This window comes from Capronia coronata (assembly GCF_000585585.1).
Source record: "Capronia coronata CBS 617.96 chromosome Unknown acBCG-supercont1.11, whole genome shotgun sequence".
NCBI classification, from domain to species: domain Eukaryota; kingdom Fungi; phylum Ascomycota; class Eurotiomycetes; order Chaetothyriales; family Herpotrichiellaceae; genus Capronia; species Capronia coronata.
The window spans coordinates 685,906-696,993 of NW_006912903.1; the positions used below are offsets into that span (position 1 = coordinate 685,906).

Consider the following 11,088-nt stretch of genomic DNA (forward strand, 5'->3'; position numbering starts at 1 on the left):
TCCTTCAGAGGTGAGGCCAAATCCAGAGATTAATAAAGTATGGCAATGTCTTAAATTAATATAGATCCATCTTCACTCCGGCTGTCGAGTCTCAAGTTCGACTCCGTCTTGACCAGGTTCCGAAACATTTTCATTCCCATCCAGAATCTCATGCTCATTGGTGTAGTCATCAGTGAAGTCTTGCTCTCTGTCCCGACCAGACACTCTGGTCCAACCGTGAGCGCTGGGAGGACTGAGTCTCAGTCTCCCTCGAGAGATGTTATTGATTTTGTCGGCAAGGTAATCACCGATTCGACCGAGGAGATCAATAATTCGTTCATGGTGTGGACTAGGCTCGTCCTGGATGGCGTGAGCGTGAGCGTGTTCTTGTGCTTCAACCTTGAATTGATATTTCAGACAATCTTTGACCGTGACAAGCCCTTCTAGTTGACCATGGTGATCCACGAGAATCACACGTGGTCCCATCTTCTTGAAGATCTCCAAGACTGTCTCCAGTGGTAGGCGAGGATGGACGGTGATGGGAGTCAGATCGACATATGGGCTGATATTCACGGTCTGGATAGCCATAGAATCGAACGAGACGGCCGGGCTGGGAGGAGCCGCCGTGTCAGCCCCATCCTCACGGTCCGCAGCAAATACGCATTTTGCGTCTGTGGCCAACATGCCGCCTTTTTTGGCTTTGTCGATGGCGAACTGAAGCTCGGTTCTACCAATATAGCCCACCAAGATCTTGGAATCAAGATCTTCGACAATCGGAAACCCGGAGAAACCCGTATCTTCAAGTAGCTTTTGCACAGCCCTGACCTCCATTCCTCTCGAGGGAAGCATAGTAACATGGGCGGTCATGACCTGCGACACAGGGACGCCAAAGGTATGTTCTTCCTTGTTGTCCAAGAAAGGAAAGCCATTGAACCAGATCATTCGGTCCGCAATGCCGGCTGAGCTGAACCTGTCGCCCACAGCCTTTGTGACTCCCACCACAATCATGGTGGGGAGAATGTATGTCAAGGCTCCGGTCAACTCAAACATGATGACAGTGACCGAGATCGTCAGGTGCATGATACCACTGAGGGCAGCACCAGCCCCAAGGAAAGCGTAGGTGCCAGGAGTGATGCAGGGGACATCAGGTTGGCAGGCAGAGAAAAACCGTGAATCGGGAAATGTCTCGTATAACCATTGTACAATGATCCCCAATGTGCGTCCAAAAGATGCTCCGATGGCCATGGACGGGACGAAGATGCCTGCCGGCACCTTGCAACCATAGGATATAATGACAAGAAACATGCGAAGGAAAGTGGCGATCAATAAGGACCCGATCAACATAGGTCTGTTTCTTCTTTCGCATAGTCCATCATAATCGTCGTCACCTTCACACTCTCGAAACAGCAGTTCCATCATTTCAGTCATATCGATTCTGAGGAACATATTTGGATAACAAAGGATCGCCGTAGCCCCAGCCAGGATCACAGCCTCTGGAATGGCATACTGTGACAGATACTTCTTCCTAAATGCTTGAGCCATGAGGTTGTATTTTATGACGAATGCGCCATAAAGTCCGCCAAATATGCCGAGGATGATGTAAAAGACGACCTCGAAGAAATGCCAATCCCGATCGTACTTGACCGAGAACATGACGAGTTGCCCGGTTCTGAAAGGATTGATTGTAGCCAGCACTGCGGTTGCTACGAGTGCACAAAAATAACTCCTCCAGAGTGTCTTCAGTGGAAAATGTGTCGCCATTTCTTCGAGCGAGAACAGAACACCGCCAATGGGACTCCCAAATGCCACAGCCACACCGGCTCCTGCTGTTGCCGTCAATATCTCTCGTGTCTTGGAGGCACTCCGTCTGTATTTGTCGAAAAACCGTGAAATGACATTGCCGACGCAGACGGCGTAGTGTACGCTGGGCCCCTCTTTGCCAACAGACAAGCCGGAAGCGATCGCCAGCGGTAGACAGATGGATTTGATGAGGAAAGTCCAGAACCCAAGGAAGCCTTTCATGACAAACCCAGCAATGATGCATTTGATCTCCGAAATGCCAGAGCCGGCAGCATAGGGGGCGTAACTTTTGACCAGATATGCCGAGACGAATGCCAACAGAAGGGCAAAGATGGTGTACAGCAGGTAGTTGGCGACACTGTACGAGGTCCATCTCCTCCACTCGTCGCACCCGTTCTCGGAACCGTAGCAGCAGAAGCCCTCGTTGAGGTACCATGCGGTGGTGCAGTAGCCCATCTTGATATCTGACAACCACTCTGTGATGATGTTCAAGGCTGCAGCATTGACACCGATCACCACGCCTACCAACGTGATCACAATCCAGGCTAGAGCTGCGTCGTAGGACTCCCAGAGCTTGCGACGCCATCCCAACACTCCATCTCTTTCGAAGAATCGTGACTCTTTCCGCCGTGCGCGTCGGCGCATTTGTTCTTGGGCCGCATCTTGCACCCAATCGATTGTGGTGAAGTCCTCGTAGCGTTTTATCTCTGCAATCTCTTCTGTGATGGCCTGTTCCGCAGGCGCAAGCTTAGGCCGGGCCTCGCCATGTTCGAGGCTGGAGAGCGTGGATAGGCGTCTAGATATGCGCCTGGCGGAAAGTGAGGGTCGGCGAGAAGAGCTGGAAACGCGCGAGGTCATAACACCGGCTCATCTATCATGGCGAGACTGTCAAAACTAGAATGTCAAAGAGCGTAGGCAGACTGTGGAATGCTAGTGATTGCGTGGACGTCGCGAGATCATTGCCGTTGGACTCGGTGTCCTCCCGACCCATCACCTTTCCCCATTTGGACATGCCCAGAACGTGACATGAGGACTTTCGACGCGACTCTCGCAGCAAAAACTGTTACATTACAATATCACGCTCACATTGTCGCGCTAAGTGAAGTCATAGACGCCGTTGAACGATTCATGAGTATTGCAGACGCGACAACCGCCCTCCATTCGTCCTGTGACTGAACTGAGTGAGTACACGGCCCCCGATATTGGAAGGGAAACAGCACCCGGCGAAACGACTTCGCTCCTGTTTAAGGGCTGGATCACTGACATACGCCAATTCCGATCAAGTGACAAATACTTGGGATCATTGTACTCTCTCAAAATTGGTTGAAGCTGGGGGTTTCGAAGCATAAGGTCGAAGCACAGCGGCATCATGCCATACAACAACGTCCCAATCGAACCGTCTGAGGAGGCTACAGGGTCATCTGCTCTTCCACGTGAGTTGCGCCTCCTGCCGTTCTCTTCACGACACAATACTGACCAGGGTAAAGTCGCAAGAGTGAAAAAGATCATTGCTATGGATGATGAGATTGGCCAGTGTTCCACCACGGCTGCTTTCGCGATCTCGGTGGCCACGGTAGGTTCGGCCGATTGAACCTCGACACCCAGGATACTGAATGGCGTCTAGGAGATATTCATCCGCTACTTGACCGAACAAGCATACAATGTTGTCAAGTCGGAACGAAAACCTCGGCGGAACATTGCATATAAGGATGTTGGTGCGTTGGTGGACATGGTATGCCACTGGACAAGTTGACCCTATGCTGACTATGGAATCCTCCAGCCACCGCAATCTCTAGAATCGACAACCTGGAGTTTTTGTCGGACACAGTGCCCAAGACAAAGACGTATCGACAGTACAGAGAAGAGAAGGCCCAGGAAGCGGCTGCCCAGGCGGCATCTTCGACAGCAGCCAATGGTGTGAATGGCGACACTGGGACGATTTCGATACAGACCATGATGAAGAACCAACAGCAGAACGGCGTGAATGGCGTGAATGGCGCTTCGCATTCTCCTGGCATAGGACCTGGCGGTTCCATCGCTCATGGGCTGGGTCACCAGCGAAATCACAGCCATCCAGATCCTGTCCGAGATATTGAGATGAGTGGTTGAATGCGGATGCAGTCTCAGATTTTCACAGCACGAAGGAACGATGACTCCAAGGCCATGTAGCTGGAACTACCGGTACTGTATGAAGCGGGTTATTGATTGGACTACAAGATGCAGGGGGGCGTCACGAGAGTTCTATGATCGCAGTGTAAGATAGACGACCTTTCTCATGCACGGGGATCATACTGAATTCCCTGGCGCCATCATCGATTATTGATTATCGAATATCGAATATCGAATATCCGAAAGAATGATGGTCGTGTAGGAGAAGATAGATACCTGCTAAAGATGCAGTGGTGGTTACTCTGTACTGTAATGAAGCTATCCCAGTCAACCTCTCTCCAGCCAATCAGCGTCGATGCAAAAAGAACCTGGTGTCGGTCTTGGCTTTGGACCTTCAATTCGCAGATGAAGTTCGCCAGCGCCTCTCATCACCAAACAACCAAACCCAGTCCCTTGACACAGCTCGAGCTCTGCCATCGCCTCTTCCTAAGCTTCCCACCTCGTCGTCCACGACACCTCTCTACTCCCACTCGGTCAAGTCGTCACAATGCGTCCAGTACCTGCGTCCGCGGGCTCTGCCGTGCGCAGCTGGACCCGACACACTCTTCCTACCTCCGCAACCTCGTCCAGCCGTGTGGCCGCCACAGCTTCAATTCCCACCACCACGAGTTCGCAACAGCGACGGCTGCAGTCCGACCAAATCGCGAGCAAGGGCTCGAGCTACCAAAGCCCATTCACCACCACCAAGGCGAAGAAATATGACACCACCAAGATCCCGAGCTTCAAGCACTACCAGGCCCGCACCCCAGCGGTCACCAACCGAGTGTTTCAATACTTCATGGTCGGCACTATGGGTTTGCTGTCCGCTGCTGGCGCGAAGGCCACTGTTCAGGGTGAGTGCGCCCCAGTCGGAAGACAAGAGCTTGCATGATACCTGCCACAGTTGTTACTGGAGCTTGTATTACAGGAACCCGCCCCAAAAAGGAACCTACATCGCATAAGGGAACGTTCATAAGCTGATGAAATCTTTTTCTTTTGTTTTCCGCAGATTTCCTCGTCAACATGTCTGCGTCTGCCGATGTGTTAGCTCAAGCCAAGGTCGAAGTCGATCTCGCCGCCATCCCGGAAGGCAAGAACGTCATCATTAAATGGCGAGGCAAGCCTGTCTTCATCCGTCACCGAACGGAAGACGAGATCAAGGAGGCCGAATCTGTCGAGTATGTCCCCGTCCTCCTCCCCATTTGCCCTGTTGAACGCGATGAGGCGAAATGGTCTCAACTACTGGGTATTCCCATGGTCGAGCTTGAGATGGCTCGACCTGTGGGAGCGCTCACTATAATCTACCCCTAAGCGCGACGCTCTTCATGTCTTCCACAGCGCTACATCGAACCTCGTACTAATCCGACCGTGTGAATCTTACAGTCTCTCCGTCCTTCGTGACCCCCAACCCGACTCCGACCGTGTCAAGAAGCCCGAATGGCTAGTGATGCTGGGTGTGTGCACACACTTGGGATGCGTCCCCATCGGCGAGGCCGGCGACTACGGCGGCTGGTTCTGCCCCTGCCACGGTTCGCACTACGACATTTCCGGCCGTGTGCGGAGAGGTCCCGCCCCGTTGAACCTGGAAGTTCCGGCCTACGATTTCCCCGAAGAGGACAAGTTGATCATTGGTTAAAGAAGAGCAGCCGAGAAAAGAAGACCGTGACGCGTGCTGGCTTCAATCCGATTTTTTTCAGATGGCCTGGAGGAGAGGAGACGACAAGCATCAGCCTGCCTAAATGTATCTGGAGTTGCGGGACGGCCACATCAGCTGTCAGGAGAGTTACTCCCGGCACTTGTATCTGTACATACTAGAACTGGACAGGGGATGGTGGAGGTGCGATTGGGGACATGGTATGTCTCCGAGGCAGAAGCTGGTGTTGCGGAAGAGGGACGAGGAGAAGAAGCCGAAAAGATGATACAAACGTGACATTTTTAGCAGACAGTTTTGGCCCAAGATTGTTCTTCATATCGCTCATTTTCGGCTTGTAGTTGGCTTTTGACATGCCCATGGCCCTCCAACATCCGAAGCGAGGTGCTTTTTATTTACGCGCTTGACAATTGTAGAGATACAAGGCTTCTTTATGCAAAGTCTGGCTTTTTCTCCTTCTCTCTGATTGCCGAAGCTCATTTCGGCCGCAAGAGAAGAAACAGCAAGCCCATCAGTGCCATGCCGCCCGCGACGCCTTCCATAGCAACGGTGGTCAACTGTCGCTGCGTGACGGTGAGGAGATGCTGGTCGCTGAACAGGGCGCGTAGAGAGTCTTCATACCACGCAAGCGGTGAAGTAGCTGGAACCCAGCGCGACGTGCCTGACGGAGGAGTCTCTGGTGCTTGCGGGACGATTGTGCCCGGTGATTCTTGTTCAGCTTCCTCCGCTGAAATCTCTTCAGCGGCGAGCTGCTCTGCGGCCGCTTCAATGACCGGCTCTGGTGGCACAGCAGTCAATGTCGCGCCTGTGGGTGGACTTGTTGTCGGAGGAATTTCCTCGTCGACCGTGGTGCCAGAGACAGCATCGACGATCTGCTCGACTATCTTATCGGCCACGACGTCAACTTTGCCGTCCGGCGCCATGGCTGCGATGGCGCCCTCGTGGTTCGGTCGGACTGGTTGCACGGCCGTGAGGTCGTCAAATGTCTCCTTCAGGGCAACTTCCACCTTATCTTGGAAGCCCTCGACCAGTCTCTTCCGGCGCCACGGCTCGATTGCAATCTGGAAAACGACGAACAACAGCACGTTGAGGCCCATCAGCCCCCAGGTGCCCCAGGTCGACATCTGGCGGATCTTGTCGCTCCAAATCTGCTCCTCGTGGTATCTGGCAAGAATGGCTTTGGCCAGTTTCGTTGACGCCTCTTCGTACCTGGCTTCTGCGTCCGAGACTTCCTTTGCCGCCACCGCCTCGACCTGCTCGTTCTCGTGATCGGATCGGTACAGGCCGGTGAAACGCTCCAGATCCGAGGGCGACCACGTGTGTTTCCTGTGCAAGAGGTCGTTCACTTCGCGTTGAGTGGTGCTCCGCGTGGCAATGGCCTTGGTATATTTCGCCCGGGCTTCCTTGACTGCTTGTCGACACTCCTGCACCACAGCTTCTTGACGTTCGATTTCGTTCTTGAGCGCTTCAATACCCGAGTACCCCGTAAGGTCGTTCAGGCGTTGAGAGGCCGTGAAGATATGGGTCTGGAAATTGTCCATGAAATGCGTAAATCGGGTCCGCAGGTGCGAATATCGGTTCGAGAAGTCGGAGGGTAGTTTCCATTCTGAAGGAAATCGAGATGAAGGCTGTGACTGCGACTGAGGCTGCGAGTGAGATTGAGACTGAGACTGAGATGGGTTGTGTTCTTGCTGTCCGTCTGTTCTAGGACTTGAAGCATGGACAATTGACGACGACTCCGGAATGGTATGGACGATCGTTTCATGCTGCGAATCCTTGGGTTTCTGTTCGGCCGCCGCCTCTGCCCGCGATCCCAAGCTCTCTTCTATCCGATTTTTGGCTTCTTCCACCTTTTTTTCTATTTCTGTTTTGTTCTCGCTATAACACCGAGCTTGAAAGGCTATTCTGGACCTTTGTGTGGGCCATGGTTGCGAGGAGGGTCGGACCACCGAGGAAAATTGACGCGGACGTGGGAGTGCGTTGCAATTGCAAGCGGGCTTCGTAGCTCGAAATACGGACCACAATGTCTGAGTGAGCCGTATAGGAGCTTGCTGCATTGCGAGCAGCAGTGAGAGAGAGGGTATAGACCGCCAGGTGGGAAGGGTCGAGTCTCCCACAACAACAAGAACAAGAAGTCCAATGCCAGTCCAACCACAACAACCACCTAAACTGTGCTCGAATCGAGATGTCGAACTCGAACTTCTGGGAAAGGCAGCTTCAACGCCGGGTTCAAGTTGCGGGCGTGTGGCATGGGTGTGACTGTGTAGAGAAGGTTCCCCGAGGGAGCTAGAAGAGTTAGTCGGGATGCAGTGTACTGCTAACTTCTAGAGTGTGTAGAGACGGTCAGACAGGAAAAGATGGGGAACTCGGCAGTGAACTGTGTACGTCATTTGTTCGGGTTTCTTCGTCGGGCAGATTCCCGCCAGAAAATATCTGAAAGATGGGGCAGTGACGGTCAATCAATCACCGGCGGTGGGACGCTCTCACGCCGACGACAATCCCCTCCACGACTTTGCTTTGATATATTAAGTACTAGTAGGGGCTGATCACTTGAATATATTTTCAATCCCCTTATTCTTAGACCAGCTGTTGTGACTACTCTCACTTCCTCTCCGAGACTCGAAGGCCAGAAAAGGACATTACCACCACCACCACCACCATGCCTTTCCCCGAGACACTGAACAAGAAGCCGCGGGTGATTTTCTTCACCGACTTCGACGGCACGATCACGCTCCAAGACACCAACGATTTCATCACGGACAACTACGGGATGGGCTACGAGCAGCGGCGCCAACTGTTCCACGCGGTGATCAACCACACCGACACGTTCCGCAACACGTTCCAGAAGATGCTGGACTCGTGGCACATGCCGTTCCCGCGCGTGCTGGAGATCCTGCGCGACAACATCACGCTGGACCCGTACTTCAAGGAGTTCATGGAGTGGGCGCGCGCGCACGACGTGCCCGTCATCGTGCTGAGCAGCGGCATGATCCCCGTGCTCGAGACGCTGCTGAAGCACCTGCTCGGCGAAGAGCTGATGGCCGACATTGAGATCGTCGCCAACGAGACCCAGCTGCGCGCCCCGGGCAACTCGCTCGACGTCGCCGATGGCTGGACCATCAAGTTCCACGACGACTCCGGCTTCGGCCACGACAAGAGCCTGACCATCCGTCCCTATGCCGACGCCATTGCCAAGATGCCCCTCGACGAGCGGCCCACGCTGCTGTACGCCGGTGACGGCGTCAGCGACTTGAGTGCGGCCAGGGAGACGGATCTGCTGTTCGCCCGTGCGGGCCAGGATCTCGTCACGTGGTGCGAGAAGGAAGGCATCCCCTTCACCACGTTCGAGAACTGGAAGACCATCCTCGACGAAACAAAGGATATCTATGAAGGTCGGAAGACGGTCAAGAAACTCGCCGAGGAGGGTCTGAGGCGGTTCCGAACCAATTCCTTCGAGGAGAACTCGCGCCTTCGACCGACTGTGAAATGAGTAGGGATAGATGGGATTCGTGATAGAGAAATGTCTCTAGGATGACGTTTAGGATAGACTTCACTTCGGTATCCCGGACTTCTTCGAGGTATGATGGGTTTGGGCATCAAGCTGCTAGATTTCCCTGGCAAGATTAGGAGCGAATAGATAAGGACCAGAATACCAAAAGCGCTTTCAAGGAGATAAGAGAGCAATAGCGTGTCATGATACTGATAAAATAAGGGCTAGGGCTAAGTTGTACCATTGCCGTCTTCAAAGACAACCACGCCTTTGCTGTGCTCGATAGCAAACTACCTGCTCCAGCTCCCTCAGTCCAGGCCGGCAACGTGCTCAATGCTTCTCATCGATATATTCGCCCAATGCCTTCCTCAGACACTCTTCATCCCTGGGAACCATCCTGACTCTATACCGCTTGGGCACACTGACGAGCTGGCTAGGATCCTCGACGCCTCTGACAGGATGCGTGCTCATAGGTCCACCATCTTCGGCCTCGACATCACGCATCTCAAACGCGGACAACAGCCGCAGATAGATGACGTACAATTCCCGATTCGCCAACAAACTGCCCGCGCACATGCGGTAGCCCAGACCGTACGTGAACAGAGGCGCGTCGGGCGTTTCGAGCCATCGTTCAGGTCGGAAGACTTCTGGGTCGCTCCAGACCTCCGGGTCCATGTTGCACGCCCACGCATTCAAGAAGACGACGCTGCCCGACGGGATTTTGTGTCCGTCATACACGACATCTCTGACCGTGGCGCGCGGTAGTGACAGACGCAGCACTGTGTAGTATCGCAGCAGTTCCCGGACGAGTGCGACAATGTATGGAATGGACTGGTCATCGTCGGCATCGCACAGGATTTGGTCCGGAGGATACTTGGCTCGGATCTCTTTCAGTGCCTTCTCTTGGATCTCCGGGTGTTGTGCCAGCAAGGCCATTGACCATGCGACTAGTGTGGTGAGCGTGTCCAGGCCACCGGACAGCATGGTCAGCGAGATCGATGTGAGTTCTTCGGAGTTGAGTTTGGCTTCTTTGTCCAGGATAACGTTGGCTTGGATGCATGGCTGGTGTGTGCCCTCGGCCATGCGTCGGTCCAGGTCTTCGTTCAGTCGCTTCAGGTACATATCTCGACGGCGTCGCATGTCGCGTGCCTTTGCGCTGCCGACACTGAAGGGGTTGAGCCGCAGGATGGGGATGTAGTCTTGCAGATTGCCCGTCGTGGATCGGAACTTAGACACCTCCTCCTCGACATGCGTAATCTCGCCGAAAAGCTCGTCGTTTTGTGAGGCCATCCGCGTGCCCCAGTTCAGAGTTAAAGCGAGGGATAGGGACAGACGTTGAATCATCGGCATCGGGTCCACGCCCTTTCGGCCTCCTTCACCGTATAGCAGGAATTCGTTCAAGAAGTCTCGTGTTTCGACATCGATGTGTGGGATGTATGTCGCCACGCTGGGCTTGTTCAATGCGCTCGCGGCGCCCTTTCTTCGACGTTTCAAGCTTTCGCTGAAAGGAGAAGTCCCTATCGTCGTCCCGGCTGTGGAGCTGACGACTTTATGGAAGGTGTAGAATTCCGGTCTCGAAGCGAGCGCCTGTGAGTTCGCCCCGAAAATCTCTCGAGCAGATTTGGCGCTGTTCACCACGATGACGGGGACGTTGCCCAGCATGATCTGATACACAGGCCCGAATTTCTTGGACCATAAGCGGTACTGTTCTGCCGCATTGTTCCTGATTTGGTGGATGTTGCCAATCATAGGCAATCCTGATGGACCACTGAAGCCTGGGATACGAACTCGCACTCTCTGTATCTCGGTGAAGATGAGATATAGTACGGCTGAAGCCACAGCAAAGTATGCCAGGACGGTCGCTGGCGCCTCTTGGGCTTGAACAATCAGGTCGGAGAGAAGGTTGTCAATCATGGTGAGTGAGATCTGGAGTAGGCTTGATAGACAACTTGAAGGAGGATTCAAGGTCTTGGACAAGTTGATGGCTGGAAGTCGAGTCATTCCAAGGTGAATATAAGGC

General features: G+C 53.6%; 6 protein-coding genes across 6 annotated transcripts; 3 read left to right on the forward strand and 3 right to left on the reverse strand.

The window, feature by feature from the left end:
- Positions 1-72: 72 nt before the first annotated feature.
- Positions 73-2,637, reverse strand: A1O1_09021 (chloride channel, other eukaryote; the record flags this gene model as incomplete). The annotated part of the gene is made up of 1 exon (XM_007729878.1): positions 73-2,637. The coding sequence occupies one exon, from the start codon at positions 2,635-2,637 to the stop codon at positions 73-75; it is 2,565 nt and encodes an 854-aa protein (XP_007728068.1).
- Positions 2,638-3,148: 511 nt separating this feature from the next.
- Positions 3,149-3,888, forward strand: A1O1_09022 (uncharacterized protein; the record flags this gene model as incomplete). Its single annotated transcript, XM_007729879.1, has 4 exons — positions 3,149-3,212; positions 3,267-3,352; positions 3,404-3,494; positions 3,560-3,888. 4 exons carry the CDS (start codon positions 3,149-3,151, stop codon positions 3,886-3,888), a joined length of 570 nt encoding a protein of 189 aa, XP_007728069.1.
- A 547-nt stretch (positions 3,889-4,435) lies between these two features.
- Positions 4,436-5,563, forward strand: A1O1_09023 (ubiquinol-cytochrome c reductase iron-sulfur subunit; the record flags this gene model as incomplete). The annotated part of the gene is made up of 3 exons (XM_007729880.1): positions 4,436-4,781; positions 4,937-5,105; positions 5,311-5,563. The coding sequence occupies 3 exons, from the start codon at positions 4,436-4,438 to the stop codon at positions 5,561-5,563; spliced, it is 768 nt and encodes a 255-aa protein (XP_007728070.1).
- A 491-nt stretch (positions 5,564-6,054) lies between these two features.
- Positions 6,055-7,635, reverse strand: A1O1_09024 (uncharacterized protein; the record flags this gene model as incomplete). The annotated part of the gene is made up of 1 exon (XM_007729881.1): positions 6,055-7,635. One exon carries the CDS (start codon positions 7,633-7,635, stop codon positions 6,055-6,057), a length of 1,581 nt encoding a protein of 526 aa, XP_007728071.1.
- Positions 7,636-8,237: 602 nt separating this feature from the next.
- On the forward strand, positions 8,238-9,068 carry A1O1_09025 (uncharacterized protein; the record flags this gene model as incomplete). Its single annotated transcript, XM_007729882.1, has 1 exon — positions 8,238-9,068. The coding sequence occupies one exon, from the start codon at positions 8,238-8,240 to the stop codon at positions 9,066-9,068; it is 831 nt and encodes a 276-aa protein (XP_007728072.1).
- A 330-nt stretch (positions 9,069-9,398) lies between these two features.
- A1O1_09026 (3-hydroxyphenylacetate 6-hydroxylase) lies at positions 9,399-10,982 on the reverse strand (the record flags this gene model as incomplete). The annotated part of the gene is made up of 1 exon (XM_007729883.1): positions 9,399-10,982. One exon carries the CDS (start codon positions 10,980-10,982, stop codon positions 9,399-9,401), a length of 1,584 nt encoding a protein of 527 aa, XP_007728073.1.
- Between the last annotated feature and the right edge of the window lie 106 nt (positions 10,983-11,088).